At 47.4% G+C, this 19,915-nt stretch overlaps 2 protein-coding genes and 1 long non-coding RNA gene across 3 annotated transcripts in view; 1 reads left to right on the top strand and 2 right to left on the bottom strand.

Moving 5' to 3' along the window:
- Nucleotides 1-847: 847 nt before the first annotated feature.
- On the bottom strand, nt 848-2,293 carry chac1 (ChaC, cation transport regulator homolog 1 (E. coli)). Its single transcript, XM_049757504.1, has 3 exons — nt 1,645-2,293; nt 1,523-1,558; nt 848-1,401 (listed from the first exon to the last, which is right to left on the bottom strand). The coding sequence occupies exons 1-3, from the start codon at nt 1,819-1,821 to the stop codon at nt 1,021-1,023; spliced, it is 594 nt and encodes a 197-aa protein (XP_049613461.1). The 5' UTR covers nt 1,822-2,293; the 3' UTR covers nt 848-1,020.
- A 2,015-nt stretch (nt 2,294-4,308) lies between these two features.
- Nucleotides 4,309-12,381, bottom strand: dll4 (delta-like 4 (Drosophila)). Its single transcript, XM_049757462.2, has 11 exons — nt 11,945-12,381; nt 11,602-11,835; nt 11,356-11,413; nt 10,268-10,531; nt 8,941-9,001; nt 8,265-8,395; nt 7,900-8,069; nt 7,611-7,830; nt 6,358-7,075; nt 6,151-6,259; nt 4,309-5,196 (listed from the first exon to the last, which is right to left on the bottom strand). The coding sequence occupies exons 1-11, from the start codon at nt 11,990-11,992 to the stop codon at nt 5,191-5,193; spliced, it is 2,019 nt and encodes a 672-aa protein (XP_049613419.1). The 5' UTR covers nt 11,993-12,381; the 3' UTR covers nt 4,309-5,190.
- The window catches only part of LOC125990387 (uncharacterized), a 52,415-nt gene continuing 39,571 nt past the window's right edge, over nt 7,072-19,915 (top strand). Inside the window, exons 1-2 of the long non-coding RNA XR_007488908.1 lie at nt 7,072-7,259; nt 7,925-8,102. This is a non-coding gene — a long non-coding RNA (uncharacterized lncRNA). The remainder of the gene's footprint in view (nt 7,260-7,924; nt 8,103-19,915) is intronic.

The following is a 19,915-nucleotide window of genomic DNA, read 5'->3' as shown; positions in this document are numbered from 1 at the left end:
TGTCTCATTATTTCAGACATAGAATATCTTTATTTCGAAAAGAAACTACCAGAAAACCGCAACGAGGACGTCCATGGAGCCTGCTAACTACTAACAGATGGTAAGTTAAAAAGAAAAAGCAACACACAGAGTTCCAATTTAGTCAAACATTAATTTGGAAAAGACTATGCCGCAAGGCACAAGCAACAGTTTTTGTGTATTAATTGAGACGCTATGCGAGTGTACAACCCGTTAACAAATCTTAATTTATACTTTTATTTGTTTAAATCTGTATTTAAGTCAGTAAAGGCTTTATTTTCTCAGATTTGAGCAACAAATGTCATTTTGACAACACCGGAAAAACCTAGCATTGTTTATCCTGACGTCACACACATCTCTGGACACGTAGCCAGCTGCCATGTGAGATATTACACTGTTCTGTTAATTTATTTAGTGTTTGAATTAAGTTAAGAGATGTAAAGAATGGGTAATGTCTGGCATCTAACTGCACCAATACAGATGAGATGAATTAAGTTTCATTTCTCCATTTTCTGGCAGGTGGGAGGATCGAAGTGTCATTTCTGTGATTCACTGGCACCAACTTGGAATCGAGACAAAAAAGATTTGTCAAGAAAAAGAGCGGTTGTCCTTACATCAAGCGTGTCCTGAAAATACTAAAGGTAAGTTTGAATCCTTAGTTATATTCTCAACATAATTTGTTGCCAAAGTATGTGGGGAAATATATTAAGTGGGTTTGATAAATTGCAAAAATTTAATTATATTGTTATATTTAGTGCATTTGAGAAGCTGATTTCTGTGTGTAATTCTGCAACATCATGAGTGTGTATACTTATAAAAGAAACAAAAGTAGCTTTTTTCAAGATTTTATTTCCACAATGATCAATGGTGCCATTTGTTGAAATGCCTGAACATGACCAGTAATGCATAAACAAAACTGTATTTTTAAAAAAACATAAGGTTTAGTGTTACAGTGCAATAATGCTTATTGATGAAACAGACTAGTAGACAGGTATGCATGAGCTATTGGATTTCCAACATGTAGGAGACCATGGCCAGCGCCGCAGCCTCCACTGCAAACAGGTGCTGGTCATCCACTTTCGGGCAGCTGGTCCGCATGAAGGCGGCCAGCCGTAGGAGGTACTCCAGGTTGTGACCCGTGCGACCCTCGCACATTGCGATCCGGGCGCCGATCTCCTCGGGGGCGGCGGGCCCCAGGTACAGGGGGTTGTCGGCGGTGGCGATGTACAGCAGAGCCGGTACAGACGGGCCACCCTCCTCCGGATGGAAGGTCACAATCTCGCTGACGTAGCCACCGCGGACTCCCTCGCGTACGTTCAGGTACTCAAGGGCCTCCTCCACTTGGGTGCCGCTCACCTCGAAGGCCACACCCCATGTGCTCGCCTAGAAAAATAAGATAATGTGGTCAAATACGGACAGTAGACTTTATGGAAAAAGGTGCAAAGTTGTTTTATTTATAGAAAGCCTTAGGCTTTCATTTGAAAGCGGAAGTAGGGCTACTTACGTCATCATCTGGAATCAACGTCACCACTCTTGCGGGCTGTCAAGAAAAAGAGAGGCAGCCATGAGACAACGCCCTTGGGTTAGAATAAGTCAAGAAAACACACAAAATATTAAAATCCTTACCAACTCGTCGTTGCCGCGGTGGAAGTTATCTCCGTGCCAGAACCGTCTCTTGTAGCCTCGAATGTAGCCCACTTTGCTCCGCTTGTACTTGAAGTCAGGCTTCCACACCAGCGAGCCGTAGCCGAAGATCCACAGGCTGCTGCAGCTCTTGGCTGCCAGGATGTCTTGAGGCTTCATGTTGCTTGTTTCTCACGACTTTTACAAAAAAAGACGACGTATGGATGGAATCGCTCGGGGCCTGGCGCTCAACTAGCTGGTCACTAACGTTAGCTTCCTCCGGTCCAGCAGCAGCGGTACCGGTTGGCTCGATGGTATACCGCGAGGGGTATTGGAGCCCAACTGCTTGGCAGTTGCGAGGACGCTGGTGCGCAAGGGTTTTTTCCAATGCATTGCCATTGCAGTTACAGTTGCCGCATAGTGCCTTTTAAAAAGCCATGTTGGCAGTAGCCGCTCGGGGCCTAACGACGCGTCGAAAAACAAAAACGACAGGTTTCGGCCAGCTGCTCAGCCGGCGGAAAAGAGATTAAAGATACGACTGATGATAAGATCGTCGATGTTGCGATGAGTAGTTATTAAAAAATCTTTGCTTCAGCTTCTCGTCGATGCTGTCTACTCTGCGTCGTTTTCTCTCCACGTACTCCCTCCGTCCCCGCCTATTTGTACGCTTCAACAAAAGTAGGCGGATGTAGGGTCCCGTTCTAACCAATAGAAATGACGATATTCATAGCTCGTTTTGAAATCTACCCAATCAGCTTCTTCAGCGCCCATTTAGGGCGACGCGTCGACTCAAATCGAGATCTTATTGGCTGAAATGGTTCGTAAAGCAACGCCTTTTGGCTCGGCCTAAATGCCAAATAAGCTGTCAGTCAACCTAACTCGAAATGTGATTGGCTGACTGCGCTTGTCATTTTGGATCTATTTCCGGACTGTGCGGCTGATGCAACCTTTTCCCAGCGTTTCCAGCACTGCCTTGCAAGCAACATACCAAGACATTGCATCAGATTTGCAGTTGATAGGACTGTGATTTTTGATGAACATTATGCATAGACATTTTTGTGCATTTGAGATTTGTGTATGTGAGATTCAATGTTGATTTATTTGTATGCATCCAGAAGTCACTTAGGGACTTTTATCAATGCTTGTTTACTTGAACCAGACAAAAGTAGTCAGTAATGAAATATAGTACGTTGACTGCACACTAGCCTATAAGTAATGCAATTTATTCTTATCAAAACAAATTGTGTTATTGACAAATTTGTACTTGAAAAGTTAGAAAGTGTTATTAGCCGGTTTGATGCCTTTTGGACCTTTGAACTCTGTCTAGTTTTTGCACACCGCAGCATGGTCTGTTATTTTAGTCATCGCAGTAAAAATATATTTAGACATCATGCACTCCTGAGCTAAGGTCGAACTCTTGCGTCCTGTTTAGAAATGCATGTCACAAGTTCACTGGACACTTCCAATTTTATATTCCTAAAAATAATAATGTTCGAAGAAAACAAACAAGTTGTGGCCCAAGACTGATTATCTTGTGCTTGGGCTCATTACTGCCACCTAGTGGTAATTGATGATTCTCCTGCTTCATGGACAACGTCAGCTTCCTCTCCTTTTAAAACATTATCATGACAACAGGAGTTGATTAGTCTGCCTGTTTGCACCGTCGCTTCCTGGCAGAAAAAACAAAAAACGCATGCGTGAGAAAATCAGCCGGCTCTTGCCGGCATGCTCTGCATTTTTATTTTATTATTTTTTCGTTTTAATCAAAGAGGAAGCAGGAACTGATGTCAACGGGTCACAAACAGGATGCTGTGATTATAACACAATGAAAACGCCTGGCGGGTGTTGTGTGTGACGACTGTGTGAAGGTGTGTGTGGAGATGTATGCCCTCAATTCATATACGAACACTCGATATATCCCCAAATGTCAGCGTACACAAAACAGAGATGTTTTTGTTATTTCCGAGGATTTACGGCACATGCACTGCCTCCCATCTGGTGTGAGGCCTGCCCCAATCGCCCCTTCCCCTCTGGTGAGGTGACACCCCCAGTGCCAGGCCCCCTCCGCCCGGCTTTGTTTGCCCCCGAGTAGGTGGTACAGAAGCGGGTAGTAAAATATCGCTCTTAGCCCTGGAGGGTGAGGCCGCCAGTTGGGGAGTGTGCATTCATAAGTGTGTGTGTGTTATTTTATGGGTGCTTGAGAGCTGGCATATGCTGTTTTTTTTTTTTTTAAATACCCCCCCGATCCGTCCCTTTTGCAGCATCTGTTTTCGGGGTGACGCGTGCGTGAGTGCATTACAAGAGGCGGAGTCTGGCTTTGTTTCACCGTTTCCAGCTCGAGGCAGCCCCGGTCGCCATAGAAACGGATTTAAATTTCAAGCCAATTTGAGGGGTCCGTGGAGAGAACAGAGGGTGGGACGAGAGCCAAAGGCGTTTCCAGGAATGACTTAAAGTAGTGATGCGGCAGTCAGGAAATGAGGAAGGACAGAGGGTTGGGGGCTTTGCTTTATGTCTCCCCTCCATGGCCAGAAAAATCGGAGTTTGTGATGTGACGCGCAGCTGGATTCCATATTCGCAAGCCTGGGTCGCCTTTATTCCGAGTCCTGGCGATCCTCCGTAGAAAAGCGATAAACACAAAGCACATGTGAGCATGAAACACCTCGGAAATAGCGGTTTTTCCACAAAGTTTATTCCTCAGAAGTTTGGTCCTTATAAATATGCATTATATACAAAATAATATTATAAAACATATAAAGAGCAATGTGTCGTATTTAAATTAAACTCTAGAAATCATTTTAAAAAAAAACAATTACATTACTGGTTCTGTACTGTAGTTTTGAAGTGTGTCATAGGCAGGCAGGCGGTGGCGTGAGCGTCTCGTTCAGCTTGCATAGAAACGATTTCTATGCGTACGTTTTGACTGTCTTTGCTGATTGAAAAGTACGTTCTTCGTTTGTCTTTTTTTTTTTTTGTAGTGCAAACAATCCAAGAAGGAGACAGGGGATACAAATTGTTCCACCCTTCACTCACCCCAACACCCCCTTTTTTTTTTTTTTTTTTTTTTTAAGGCTTCTAGTGAATTCGGGCTGCATGTAACTCTCCAAATCGAAGACGTTCAGACATTCATTACTCTCAGTGTTTGTGACGTTGGATTTTGGGTGTTGACCCTGAGTTTTTTTTTTTTGTCATCGTTGATTTTTGCATAGAAGGCGAAGGTGGCAAGACGGGTTTTCCGGGAGGGCGGGGCTAAAAAAAAAAAAATCTCAGGCAACTTTCACTGATTGCTTGGCTGTAAGTCATCGTCGCAATGGTGATTATCACACAAGGCCAGAAAACGAGTGGATGGTAGGCGATCCACCTTCGCCTCCTTTTCAACCGTCAAGGAGATGATAAGTTAAAATGTTCCTCCACCGTGTCTTCAAGTCTTCCAAAGAGCAGCGGCTGACACATCGGGGGGAAAAAAAACAACCCCAAAGTCTCTTCTCGGTATTTGTAAACAATCCAGAATGTTCCAATTCTGCTTCGATTGTATTGCCGGGTCACTCGTTTTTAAACCTGCAGTGGATAAAAGAAAAGACGTGGTTAGCCTCAGATTATTTTGTATGATGAGCAGACGAACAAAACAGGATAAAAATAAAAAAGGACAAGATGGTGTATCTTAATTGGTTCCGAAATGCGCACACAAACAAAGCACTCCTGGGACCCAACTGTCCCAATTTTGTGCTTGATCAGCAAAAAAAAAAATCATTTGCTTTGTCAGAACTGCGGTTTTGCTTTTCATTTGAAGTGGTCTTGAATCAAGACCCAACAGAATACAATTAATCCGAAAGTTATGTTTTCGATCATGAAATAATAAGCGGCTAAAATGTTAACCGTGTCCAAGTGTCCTTGAGCAAGACACTGAACCCGAATTTGCTATTTGGCGGGAGCGAGGATCGGCCATGTTCAGACAAGCTCCTCATTGTCTCTTTTGTGAATAGAAAAACACTTTTTTTTCCCCATTTTTGCCCAAATTATGCTGAGACAGCTGGAATTTATCATCTCTAAATTACGATGAATTTTAATAAGAATGGCAACACAATGTCTTGGTTGGTGGTGTGTTCAGGAAACAAAGATACACTGTCTTCTTTCATTAATCTTCTATTTGAGAACAACAACACCATCAAAGGGATTAGCGTAAATGCTATTATGTTTTTTTTAAATTTTTTTTATATATTGGAACAAGATGACAGGAAAACAACATTGCAGGCCTTTCTTGATGGAACGGAACGCTATAGTGGAATTTTTTTTGTTTTTATGGGACCGGGCCAACAAAATTCCAAGCATCTTCCAGCGAAGCAACAACACTCAATTGGAATTAGCACAGATGCTAGCAATGTGGTCTTATCAGAAGGAGAAATCAAAATGTCTTCTCATGATAGATTGAACGATCGACTAATGTGACAATTTAATCCCACCCAGAAAACAAAGACTGACTTTGCTTGGATGTTTTTTAAGATGTTTGCTTACCTCTGTCGCTATGACGCACTCTCTTCTCGTGTCACCTATGACGAATACCGACTGGTACATAGAGTCTCTGGACGAGGATATCGTTGATATCCTACACTCCGGCTTTTCGCTGCGGACACAAATCCATCGGCTTGAGCTTGAAACTATTTGCACGTGCATTTTTCTTTGTTGCTTTTTTTTAGAAACGTTGCAATTCAAAAGGCTTACCTGCAGACTCTACTCAAGGGTCTTTTGTCTTCTAAACATTTGTCATAAATAAGACTTTTGTCTTCTCTCGACGTGTCGTCTTTAAATTCCTTTGTTTTCGAGCTGTAAGGGTCCAAGTGATAGTTTTTGTGGATAAAGTTCGACTTCTCCGAGTCGCAGTCCACCTCCAGGCTGACTTTCTGGTTGGTGTTTTTGAGCTGCGAAGCCGGTATGAGATTATCCCGCTGAGCGCTGGACACATTGTTCATGGTCTCCGTGTCCTCTCGTTGCCTTCGGGCCTGCCGGTGGATGTGCCTCAGCGCCAAGCCCACCATGCAAAGCAGCACCAAAAGCGCCACCAGACCCACGGCCAGAGAGACGGCTGCCCACTGGAAGCCATCTTGAGCCTCCCCGACTTGTGAAGTCACAGCGGCGAAGAACTCGCAGCTGTGTCCCGTGAAGCCAGGCGGGCACACGCAGGTCGCCGGGGTCTTACTGGCGCAGACGCCGCCATTGAGGCAAGGATGGAGAGGACAGTCATTGAGGACCTTGTCGCAGTTGCGTCCGCTGTACCCCGGGGGGCACGCGCAGGTGTAGTCGTTGATCCGGTCCAGGCAGGTCCCGCCATTGACGCACGGGTTCCCGGCGCACTCGTTGATGTTGATCTCGCAGTGCTGGCCCGTAAATCCCGCGCGGCAACTGCATACCCGGGTACCACCGTGGATCAGGCACTGACCACCTACAGAAAACCCACAGAAGGAAATTGTTAAAATGGTGCCTGAAAGTCCCTCAAGATCTTCTTGGTCACTCATGGAAAAACTTTGTTCTGTGTTTCAGAGTCTCCCTGCTTCTACCCAAAGTTTCTGCCGGGCTGGAGGTCAAGGACCCTCATGTTCTTCCACAGCAGAATCAACAGAAATGAGGTAATCCAACAAAGATGGAAGTGTCACTTCTAAGATGAAATGACTATTGAGTTGTGAACTCTCAACAAGTGTCGTTCTCACGAGGAGGCCTCGCTTTGCACATCTGCGTCCAATCTGCGACCACGCCGTTGTGATTGTTCTCGCTACAAAGAAACAATTCTTCCGTCTTAGTAAAACAAGAAATTTGTTGCCCCCTTAATCAACAACGACTGCCGCGGGCAGCGGTGACATTTACAAGCTGCAGCTCAAGACCGTCGACTTGTTTAGAAGCAGGACAATAGACACTGACTTCCCGGCAATTCCTGTTGTTCCGCACGCTTCCACTCATGGTGGGGGGGGGGGTGGTCGTACCATTAGCGCAGGGAAGCGTGGTGCACTTGTCCACCCTCTTCTCGCAGTTGAGGCCGGTGTAGCCGCTGGGACACTCGCACATGTAGCTCCGCCCGTTGTCCTTCTCCCAGCACTTGCCTCCGTGGAAGCACGGCGAATCCACGCACGTCAGGAGGCTGTGCTCGCAGTGGGAGCCCTCGAAACCGTCCGGACACGAGCACATGTAACCGCTCTCCAGATTCTTCGGAGACAACCGTGACGTTAGCTTCAATTGCACGTGGGGGTACATCAAGTCACAAAAATGACTTACAGTGCATATTCCTCCGTTCCGGCAGGGGTTGCTGTCGCACTCCTGCATCTCCAGCTCGCAGTTGACGCCGGTGAAGCCCGGCATGCACGTGCACGTGTAGCTGCCCTGGCCCGTGTTCATGCAGGTGGCGCCATTCACGCAGGGATGATGATGCGTGCAAAAGTTGAGATCTTCACGGAGAGGAACGAAGACGACAATGAGAAGTGAGTGTTTGTGTTTATACGAAAGAAAGTTATCCAATTCTTGCTTGCGTATCATGAGTGAGAAGAAACCCAATTTAGCTAATGCGCTTCTTCAGCTGATCCAAATGAAAAGTAGGCAACATGAGAGTGTTCTTGAAAGTGGACCACGATGTGTTTCCTTACCTTGGTCACAGAATAGGCCTCCCCAACCCTCTTGACAGTTGCACTGCCAGGGCAGCTGGCAGGTGCCGTGCTTACACGCCGGGTATTTTTTGCACTCGTCGCAGAAGGTCCCCTGCCAGCCATCTCGACACCTGTAGGGGGCGATAAAGAGCTCAGTCTCACAATTACGCTTCGATAAATTGAATTTGTAAGATCGTCGTGGTTTGTTTTTGGTCTTAGGTTGGGTTTTTAGTTTGGGAGATTTTTCAGAATGATGGTTTAAAAAAAAAAAAAAATCAATTTGTTTTTTTCTCCCAAATCTTTATCATATTTTTTTGTATTCTGTTTTTCTTTTTCCATAGTTGTATTCAGTTTAAAATTCTTCCGTCTAAATTTGTTATGAAATTTGTTATGATCTGCTATGCTGAGTGAGAGGGGATGTGGGAGCGGCTTAATGATGCTGTTCGGGCATCCCAAAGGGTTTTAACCTCATTCCTGGTTGGGGTAGTGATGGATTTGTGTCGCCAAAAAGAGGGCAAAATATCATCTGGGAGGAAAAGTGGGGAATTTGCCGAGCATCGTTGAACTTTAGTCTGTTTTGCGTATAGTCGGAGCTCGAAAGTGAGTATTTAAACGGATGAAAAATCGCCACTTGGATCTTGGACCTAATAAAATGAACTTTCGGTTCAATACTCACACACACTCTCCAGGTTTGGAGCAGTTGCCGTTCCTCTCGCTGCAGCCTTCCAGACAGATGGCTATGGAAGAAAATAAGAATGTATATATATCAATATAATACGGCCATTGTAGCATTTTGAAGTTGTATGGAAAATACGTAAACATTTTTTTTTTCCTTCCCTACATGGGCTAACATTCGAGGTCACGCTTGACGTCTTTATAAATAACAGCGCAGAAATGTCCATGTGTCTGGCTTTGCCTCTCATTTGATCTCAACCCAGCTGCTGAGAGGTTTGTTTGCGCAGAGCGGGACTCGCGGGACTCGCGGGGCTCCGACATTATCGCGCGGCTGCCGACGGTAAGCAGCCAGTTTAGCGGGCAACAGATGCTCGGTCTCAATAGCAGACAGCTGTCACTATTGTTGTTGTGGCCGCCATATTTGCAGCTGCTGCTATCGAGCGCGCGCGCGTCGCTCGGCGCGTGGCTGGATAATAGCGGCGTGATTAACCCCGGCGCGTGTGAGGCACGCGTGCGTGGCCTCCTAGCAATGCGCGCGCGCCCCTCCTGCCACCCCCTCCCCTCCCCTCCCCTCATGCGGATTGGGTTACTGGGCACGCGTAGGCCAGTATTGTGGTAAATAATACGGTCGTGTCAGGTAAAAGCACACCTGTAGATGCTAAATGGCTGACATTCACAAACCAGTCGGGCATGTTTGAACTCGTTGGGAGTCATTTATAGGAATACAGTGCAGCGGTTGGCTGCCTTGAAAGTTTTGTAAGTAGTGTTTCAATTCAATTCTCACATTTGAAGCAGACAAATGACGCTTCACACTAAATAGGCGTGTGAATGTAAACAAACGAATGAGCTCATTAGTTACAATAGCATTCCCAATCTATCTTTTTCTTTCCACTCCCCCCCCCCCCCCCATGCATATTTTTCTGTAGTCAGCCATGAAAGATGAGCTTCTAATTGCAAGGCGTCAGCCCATATGGTTGGAATTTGGCGCCGCGGTTGTCCGAATAGATCGCCGCCAATTCCTCTTTGGCCACCAAATGGCGCGGATGACAGAGCCATTGTCGCGTATACAGCACATGGTAACGATTACTCTCGGGCGTCACTCTTGATGAAAAGCGGCGGGCGGACCTCTATAGATTGAGGGTGGGCCCGGGTTTGTCGTCCGACTTTAAAATGTTGCATTTACGCATAACTGGCCTCACCTCAAACACTTTGTAATTATTTGCGTCAGCAATTCCATCAAGTACAAGGTCCGCACAACTATCCTTAAAGATGCTAATCTCTCGCTCTTGAGACTCTCCAGAACCCCAAATGACACCAGACCAACTTACGTTCTTCGCAGTATTCCCCCTTCCAGCCGGCCAGGCAGGACAACTGTCCGTCCCTGGTGCAGGTGTAGTGTCCAAAGCGGTCGTCCCGGGGCGTGCATTTCTTGGAGCAACTCTCGCCGTAGTAACTTTTGTTGCAGACGAATCGGTAGGAATACTTGAGCTCCGTCTGCTCGCTGGTCTGCGTGTCCTGAGCCCAGTCGCTGCCCACGCTCAGTTGTCTTTGGATGGCGAAGAAGCTTATTAGAAAGTCTGAGTTGTTGGCATCTGGAAAGGAGTTGGAATGACTTCAAATTGTGTTGGGGATGTTTCAAACACTGATTCATAACATCTGTGAAAGATTTGACTCATATTGTGGTTGATGTATATTTGTCACGGGTAGAAGAATGAAATGCTCTTCGACTAGCACCATAAATCATAATATTTCGTGAGCCTTGTCTGGTGCTAACATTAGCCGGTACAACTGCAGAAAGGGTCACGAGTCGTTGTACCCTTAAAGGTTGAACAATTTACGCCCCCCCCCTCCCCACCCGAGCGCGTATCATAAATTATTGTGCTTTCTAACGTCGCCTCGTTCCACTCCACTAATCTGCCCAGTAGCAAGCTGCATCCCTTATCACATCCTATACAGCCCAGATGAAAGATAAACTCAGGTTTTGAAATTTCCTCTTTCTCTTCCGTCGGCAAAAACATTCCCAGGCCACCCCCATCCCGGTCCCGTCTTCCAGCGGGGGCGGAACAGAAGTAAGGTGTAAAATACAGGAAGACTCAGTCAGGGCTTCTTGGCAGTCGCCGTGTATTCTCACCGAAAGCCCCGCGGCTCGTTCCCACGCCAAAAATAAACCGCAGGAAGTTCAATTGTGTTGAGCACAAGAATGAAGAAGGTGTCCACAAGTTCATAACAAAGAGGCGGAGAAGGTGTGAAAAAAATATGCAAGCAACCAATGAGGTGAGCAAATATAAGGACTAATTAATGACTTGATCTTTTGCTAAATTATTGTGGTGAAATTAAAAAAAACAAAACACTTTCTGGGGTTAAGTGTGCACCTAGAGCGCCCTCCTGTGGTGAAGCTCGGACACGCAGCACTTACCTACAGGTAGATTTCCATGAGGAGCGTGCCAGGCTTCAATTATTAATGAAAATGATCCCTAGGAAGAAAAACAGACATATTATCAGTCTATAATTGACGTTCTTGTAATTTTGAAGATGGCACACTTTCTAAATTAATGATGTCACTGCAGTATTTAGAGGAGCAGGTGAGCCCCCTAAGGCTCTAAAAACAACTGCTAAAAATTTCCCCTAAAAGTGAAAGTATACTGAAAGAGTGGCTGCTTACCGGCCACCCATAGTTGAAGGGGATCTGGATGGGACCGGGTAGCACCGAACCCAGCACCGGCGTCCGGGCGCTGCCGAAAATGCATTCTCCTGGCGAGACCACCACCTGGTAGTTTTTCAGGCACACCCGGAAGTAAGTTCTGCAGCTGGGCTTGCACGGCAGCCCGTTGGCCAGCAGGCCCCTGTGGTTCTTAAAGTCGTGAAGGTGCAGCTCAAAAACGCCTGAGGCAAACACCTACAAAAGACAAATAGATTTTTTTATGCTAACTGCTCCCAAAAATAAATCAAACAGTGAATCCTGTGGCTTTTTATTTTGGGGGTCGGGGGGTGGTCCTCCTTCATACCTGTGTCATGGTGCTGAAGGCAAGGGCGAAGGTGACCCAAGCTGCCATCCTTCCGCAGCTAAAGTGACACCTACAGTGCAATCCCAATTCCAAAGAAGCAATTCAATAAAAGTAGAAGAAAAGGGGAGCGGGGGGGTTGTAATCCTTCAAAATGCCCACTCTTAGTTCCTCTCCTCCAGAAAACGTTATCCAAATGTAACGGGAGCAATATCCAAGAAGCAAGCGCGGTGACCCCCCTCCTCCTCCTCCTGTCGCCCCTCCTCACATGGCACCGTACTCCACAAAGGTGCGCGTCAGCCAGCGGCGTGCGCGCGGGCCCCCCTCTTACGTGCGTGCGTGCGTGCGTGTTTCGGTGGGATGCAAAAAAAAAAGTTGTGCGTCCACGGAGCGTCCACACAGCCCGCCGCGCGTCACTCTGGTTCGCCTTCAATGGGAGCGCACGGCGCGCGTCCTCCCTCATTTATAGACTTGCGCGCGGCGGCTCATTACATAAACTGCCAATCGTGGACGCCGCGCTCCACGCCCATTCGCCCACCACACTCCTCCTCCTCCTCCTCCTCCTCCTTCCCCTCGCAACCCGACAACAAAATATCCAGATTTAATGCGTGCACGCGCGCGCGCAGCGCCATTACGAGCAAGCATGCAGCAACATCTGTTAACTTATTTTTGGCGCACACTTGCGCGTTATGGGCAAAGACAATGAATGGATGATGACAGAGGAAACTCTTCGTTGTTAGAAGCTTAATTAGTCCAAATATTTTGTCACCTCTTTGCTTCTATATTTTAATAATTGTGCCATCATTTAGTTATTCATTCATCTTTATTTATTATATATATAAAATGTATAAATACTCAATAAATATATTCAATAAATATAAATATATTCATTCACAATATATATATCAATAAATATATTCAATAAATATAAATATGTTCATTCATAATATATATATATATATTAAATATAAAATGAATGAATGCATATATTTATATTTATTGAATATATTTATTGAATTTAGTGCCACTCACTGCGTTTTGGATTCAAACCGGTATCTAGAAGCCTTTAGGGTTAGTTTGCATTCATAATATTAAATAAGGGGTGATCTCATTTACAATTGTCCCTTACACTCATTCATAATCATCTACCCCCCCCCCCCCAAACCCCGATGGGTGTCGCGTGGGCACCTTGATGTGCGTCCACACTTGACACAGTTTAGCGGCAGCGTGCCTCCCTTTCCCTCCCCTCCTTTCCCCTCCCTTCTCCTCCTCTCCTCTCCTCTCCTCTCGACTCACCATTGTTGAGGCGCGTGTCCCTGCTCTCGCCCTCATACGGGTGCGCGGTGTGCGGGCACATCACTATTCAGCTGTATGCAAATGAACTCGCTCAGCGATGTCATTTTCAAGCATGAAATGCGTACAGGTACCGCCTTCTTCTCTATTGTGGAAGACGAATATTAAAGCAGTCGGTATGATTACATATTCCTTTCCAAGGTCGTTGTAGGGGCACAAAAAGCAACATTAAGTTATGCGTGCTGGCCTGTTGTTTTTCCAAGGTAGCCGCCCGCCCGCCCGCCGCCCCAGAGTGAAAACGGAGAGCGTTTATTGTGTTTATACTAGCAGCGGCGGCGGCAAACTTGCACGCTTATTGACACACCTGTTGTGTCCCCAATGAGTGTCCGCCGCACAATGGCTTATGCGTGCATGCACCTCAGGCTCTGCTCATTCTAAATATATATATACTTATACACAAAACGCCATCAGCTGCAAATTCTCTCGCATGTTGACTTTGAAAAGTAATTCATCATCGCCACCCAACGAGTTGCCGTATCGCCGCCGTCGTCTGGTAGAACCGAGCTGTGATTCGTCGGCCGTAATGGCAAATAGCCTTATCTGCAATTTTTTTTGTTTTTATTATAGCCGCGACTCCCATCTACCTGCTGTAAAAGGGTTATAAAAGGTGCGACGGGATGGTTAGTAGCTGTGGCCGAGCTGATAACACTCTTTGCTTTGAGGGAAAGTGAGTGACGTGTGAGCCATGTGTTCTCTTTTGCTCTTTATTTGACTGTCATCGTCTACGATGGCTATCGAACATTGCACATTGTATATTAGATTGAGTTTTACAGGAAAAATGCAGCTGCTGAGTGCAGGGCCAATCCAAAGAACAGAACAAAAAAAAAAAGAAAATCACGTGATACAGTTCCACTCCAGTCCTGTAGGTGGCGGTAATGTGAAGTGACCACACTTGTCCCTAATTCAATGGGCTAAAATGGAATTGGGTCTTTTGTTGCTATGTTGGTAAATTCATCATTTATTATTTGATTTTTTGCATAGCCAACAAGTTTCATCATTTTAAGTCATTTTTTCTAAACCAAAGTGTTTAGAGTAGACGGACAACAAATAAAGCAGAGGGTGGGCCAACTCGCCGCTGTCATCGGATGCTTTCTGCGTTCTTATTTATAACATGCCTCGCTTAAACGCATCGTATTGTTACGGGAAACCGGAGCCGCGCACGGACCAGCTGCTGCCGTGCGCCTCTCAGCCGTGCTATTCTCACTCGCGAGAGCGCGGGATGGGGACCGTGCCTAGATTAAGATGTCTCTACTTTCTGGGGGGGTGGGGCACGGCGGGCGAGCAGGTTTAGGGTTCACGCGCCGGCCTCGCCGTTTGATGCGCGGCCTTGACGGCGCGGTTGCGGGTCAGTGCGGCATCGGGCCTTCGTGCTCGGCAAAGATCTCGCCAGCGGCGATTCCGGTCTTCATCCTTATCGGCGTTGTCGCCATTTTGCAAATTTTGCCGCCATGGCAACGGAGTGTAAACCGGGCCCATCGGCACGCCAGATGATTGTTGCCTCAATGTCGGGAATGTATTGAATGTCGGCGCAGCCTTGACACTTAAGCGGCTCATTCGGATTCACTTATGGAGGACCAATGTAACAGAATACACGGATCACTTAAGTGAAGTTCAATCCGAGCGTTTTTCCCTCCCTTGCGGTTTTCGGATGTCAGCTCTGTGGAATTGTCAGGACAGGATGCGTGGGGGCAAAAAATGTTAAAGACGCATGGCGGAAATTGAACAGGACGTCGGTCATTTTGATTTGACGCTGCTATTCTGGGCAAATTCCAGGGCTCGTATTTTGGCAAAAATTGCCCGAATGGATCCCAGTTGATTCCTAACCGCTGTATACTTGCTTGCTCTCAACAAGGGAAAAAAAAAAAATCCAAATCGAACAACACAAGGATTTACAATACGTCATATTTATCGGCTCTGGCTAAGTGGCCACCTGCCGCATTGACGACTTGTTTGCCGTCCCCTCTCTTGTGTTCGGGAGCAGGCCTCCGTATCGTAAAAGCGGTAATGATGGCGCTTTAAACGACGAGGTCAATATGCTGCCGCAGATTGGCCGTGACGTCAGCGTCGGGAGCCAAATTGGGGGGGCGGGGATTTATGAGCTGCAGGCTCGCTCGCTCTTTGCCTCTTGCAAGCTCCCGAAAGGAAGTTGGCTTGATGAAAGAAAGTCAGGATGAGCCGGCTCGGGTTTGTCTGTGTAGTTCAGGAGGACTCCAAAGTGAAACAAAACGACCTGCAGATGTCTTCGCAAAGTGTATTGCGAAGGTCCTGAAAGGTTTATGGCCCCCGAAAGGGGAACAATGCAAAACGCTTCTACTAAGTCGTCAAAGGAGATAGCGGTACTCTCATTCCAGCTTTGGTCTTTTTCTCCCGCTTCATGTTCTGTTTTGGAACTTTGCTTTCTCCTTTTGCACTTTTTCCACTGTTTACTCCAAACACGTCACGGCAAGTCTTCGTACGTCAACGCGCTCACCCAGCGCTCGGCCAAGGTGGCGAGGAGAGAGGCCCACACGTGGCTGCAACATGCAAATCCCGTTTTTTTTTTTTTTTTGCCAGCGAGAGTAAAGTAGTGGTCCCAAATCCTCTCTGGCACAATGAGATTAGTGTCAGTCGCTGGCGTTAATCCCGACCGTCTCCCAGCAGCGGCGCCATTAGCCGAGTATAAAACACGGCAGGGACGCCGGAGGGGCGAGGTTCACGGCGACTTAGCCTAATAGTGGATTAATCACACGAGGAGCCCGCGTCTTTTTCTGCATAATACGCCAAAGCCAAACAAACGTACGTACAATAGCATCAGACGCTAAACGCCTGGGCGGCTACCAAAACGCCGCTTTTAATCAGGTCCAATTTGACCTAAAAATGGCCTTAACTAATGGCAAGGGTGGCGCCAACTCGCCTTGAACCCGCTGCACTTTCCAGCAGCAATTGCTGGATTGCGTTTGCATCATTGGGCCGAACCAAACCCAGAGGAAAGGCATTTCCCCGACAGTTTCGCACCTCTGTCGGTGGTTTTGAACCGTGCCCCTGCACATTGCGCCCCCGTGGCACGCCGGTTGGCAGCCAGCGCGGTCCTCTGGCTGGCTCGTCCTCTCACCGTCCCCTCCCTTCCCCTCCGACGTTGGTACGATCCAAAAATCCTGGCCGTTTGTTTGCTTGGGAAAGGAGAATATCCTCTGAGGTCAAGTCAAACAGGATGCGCTCGAGTCAGGTCCTTCGCTCCGATTGGCTCTTTGTACTAACACTCTCGGCAGGGCCGGCAGACGCAGCGCGCACACACCGAACACGATTGCGCGCGTGGACGCACGCTCGTCTGGGATACCATGCGTCATGACTGCAATAAATTATTTGCTTAGGGGGGGAATTTTTTTTCTTTATTAAATGATCAGCACTAATTATGTCCCGCGTGACAGGACGCGTGAGCTCAAGACTCGAGAAGATTGTTTTTTAATTATTACGCTCCGGTTCACCGCTAGCACGTCGGTTAGCGACTGACCTCCGAGTAGAACTCACCGAAGTGTTGCTGGAGAAACAATGTTCTCGCCGCTAGTCCGGAGCCAAGAACACGGCGTCCCCTGAAGGCAAAATAGTGGTCACATGTCACACAGTACGCTAACTCGCTGATGCGATGATTTGATTAGCCGCGACCGCTTGGATTTTACGCTATGGATTCTGTTGTGACTTTAGCAGCCGTGACGCAGTGACATCATTCAGCTTTATCAAAAGGCTGGATGACCGCAAAGAGCCCTCAAAGGGACTGGGTGAATGAGGTCAAAGGTCAGAGGAAATGACCCTCGGGAGCCTAAACCTCCTTGTGGCCCGTAATGCATCCCCACTTGGGTGCAGATATGCAAAATATCATGAATTTAAAAATGAAGCTGCAACCGCCGACCGTGTTGTGACGCAAGACAATAGGGCTGCCTGGCCCACGTCACGTCGTCAATGGCGTAACAACAACAACAACAAAAGGGAGGCGAGTGGCCATATTTGTGTGTTTATCTGTCGAGATGGTCCAGAGGTATTTTGGGATGGCTGCTGTTTTTTCCTCCGTAAATTCCAGGTTCCGGCTGTTTTTCCTTCTCCTTGTTCCCTAGCCTGTGAATGCACGGCCGCTTCCTCTCCCTGCTTCCTATTCTGAGCCTCTGATTGCGTGGAGGAGGAGGAGGAGGCGGCGCGGGGCTGCTAAACAAGATAGCGTATGTGATTAGTGTGTGTGTGTGTGTGTATGTGTGTGGAAATGTTGCAATTTGTATGTTTCCCCCCTTTTCCGAGCAAAGAGAAGCTTGTGTGTTGGAGCGTCTCTGGTGTCGGGCGTGGAGGATGTGACCATTAAGGAGATCATAGTGTCAACTGTTCCCCAAATGCTGCCCCCCCCCCCCATCCAGCTGCTGATGGGAGGTGTGTGCGTGTTGACTTTATTCGCCTCTCGACACGGAATTGTACGAATCGACAAAATTGCACAGCAGGCCGCTACAAAAAAAATATAGCTAAGCTAATTGTTTTTAGCTCGCTAAAACGTTTGAAACGGTCCACATCTTGAATGCGGTGTCAATATTATGACTCAACGATATCACAATATAAAATGGCCCAAACACACAAATGGCGCAATTGTGTAGTGTTGACACAACATCAGTCAAATGCGTTTGTTTAGTTGTAAACCTTAAACACAGGCGCTGGAAGAAGTGTAACGCGAGTGTTTATACATTTGGCCCAAAGTTTGTGTATTTTGCGTCGAATCCAAAGTAGAAACATTTCCAGTCGCTACGACCTTGGCCCCTTCGATTGCCACACGTTTAACTTAAAACAATTTGGACGGTTCTGGAAAACATGGCAGCGTTTCTGCTCCTCATCTGCGTGCGTTTCTTCTTTCTTCCCCCGTCACAGACGACCGCTATTAAATACATCGTTCACTTGTTAACACTGGCCGAGCATAGTTGACATAGCCTAGCCAAAAAAATGTCCGCCTACTTTGTGCTTTTAGTGTGTTTGATGCTATTAGCTTATGTGGTTTAAGAGTCGTGTGTGTGTGTGTGTGTGTGTGTCCTTTAGGCGTGTAGGTGACTGCTGAGTGTTGATATAAAAACAGCAACACACTTTCCGAGCCCGCTACTCTGTTGACGGCACAACAAGGCTCCTTAACCTCGCGCCGGCCATTTTTATTTTTTAAACGAATGATGAATTAGCATCGCTCGAGTCTCGTATCAGTGTGCGGATGATGACAAATGCCTCTTTGCGAGAGACTATATATCCCGTTATCGGCGCTCCCGATCGGTCCGGAATTCCCGAGCGGTCTTATCGATGTTTACAAGTGATACGTTTGAGCGCCCTCTCCCGTGTTTGTGTGCGTGTACGCCAGAGCGACCGCATCGCAAATAAATACACGGCCCACCGGGACGGAGGTTTTTTCAGGGATAGGAGGAATTTGTCTTTTCCGGGCCTCGTACATCAATATGGCAGATGTTTCCTAGAGGACGGACCGCGAAGCTCTTTTTCAGACACAATCGCAAACTACCTTAATTGCTGTTTGTTTTGTCTCCCTCCCCCCCCCGTCCTCACCCGTCTTCCCTACTTTTCTCTTTGTCAAACATCTGAGGCGCATTTTCAAGAACAAAAAGGAACTCGGATTTGCCCCCCCCCCCCCTCCCCCCTTCTCCTCAGCTTTTATCCATCCACCATTTGATCTCCACTCTCAATCCCCAATCTAAAACGAGGCTCCGAATAGCAAGGCGCTATTCTCATGGCCGCTTTGGCTATTGGCCGCTGATAGGATATCAAGCACACCTAAGTGTTTCCTTTTCCTTCCCCTCGCGCTGTTTTCTTTTCTCGTTCTCACCGGCTCGAAATTCTCTATCAGGGCCTTCGCACATGCTCCGTGTCACGTCCTGTCAATGGGGCAGACCGATCCACCCCTCGGCCGTTATTTGGAGTGTCTATTCTTTTTGTGTCACCATCTTTAATAGTCCCCAACTTGCCCATCCGGTCCGGGGTCGAAAAAAAATGACCTCACGCCAAAGTGACTCAACGTTTGTCACAAAGCGATACGCCGTGGCTCGGATTCGTGAGCTGGCCCTGCGCTTTTGGCCGGCCGTGGCAGCGGTGATTCATGACTTTGAGCTGAGTGTGGGAGGGGAAGTGGGGTGGAAAAGGTTGAGGAAGAGAGGCAGGAAGTTGGTGTGTGTGTGTGGGGTGAAGCTGGTCTATCAACAAGGCCTGATAATGGCAACGCACAGGAAACCTCTGAGAAGAATTTTCCACGATGCCGCACTGGAGCAGTGGCATGGGGTAAATTGATGCACCCCCCCACCACACCCCAAAACCTACAATTCCTTAATCTCTCACGGACAGGGTCAGCCCCCCCAAAATCCCGCTCCGTGCTTTACATCGATATTACGGGCAAGTATGGCTGCACCTGCTCCGGCCAGGCACCCTGCCAAGTCCCATCCTCCGCCCCGCTGCCATCAGATGTCTGGCAGACATTATATGGCGATGAACATACCTTCCATAAGGAGCGAACGTGTCGTGCACATCCTCCATGTTTGTCAAACAGGGAGGAGGCCTTGTTTTCCTTTCGCGCTTCCCCTTTTGGTTCCACTGTTGTTTCCCAGGCCCCCCCCGATAAGACTCCTC

This window comes from Syngnathus scovelli, chromosome 20 (genome assembly GCF_024217435.2).
Source record: "Syngnathus scovelli strain Florida chromosome 20, RoL_Ssco_1.2, whole genome shotgun sequence".
NCBI classification, from domain to species: domain Eukaryota; kingdom Metazoa; phylum Chordata; class Actinopteri; order Syngnathiformes; family Syngnathidae; genus Syngnathus; species Syngnathus scovelli.
The sequence above is the reverse complement of the archived record's forward strand: the minus strand, read 5'-3'. Positions and strand labels throughout refer to the sequence as shown.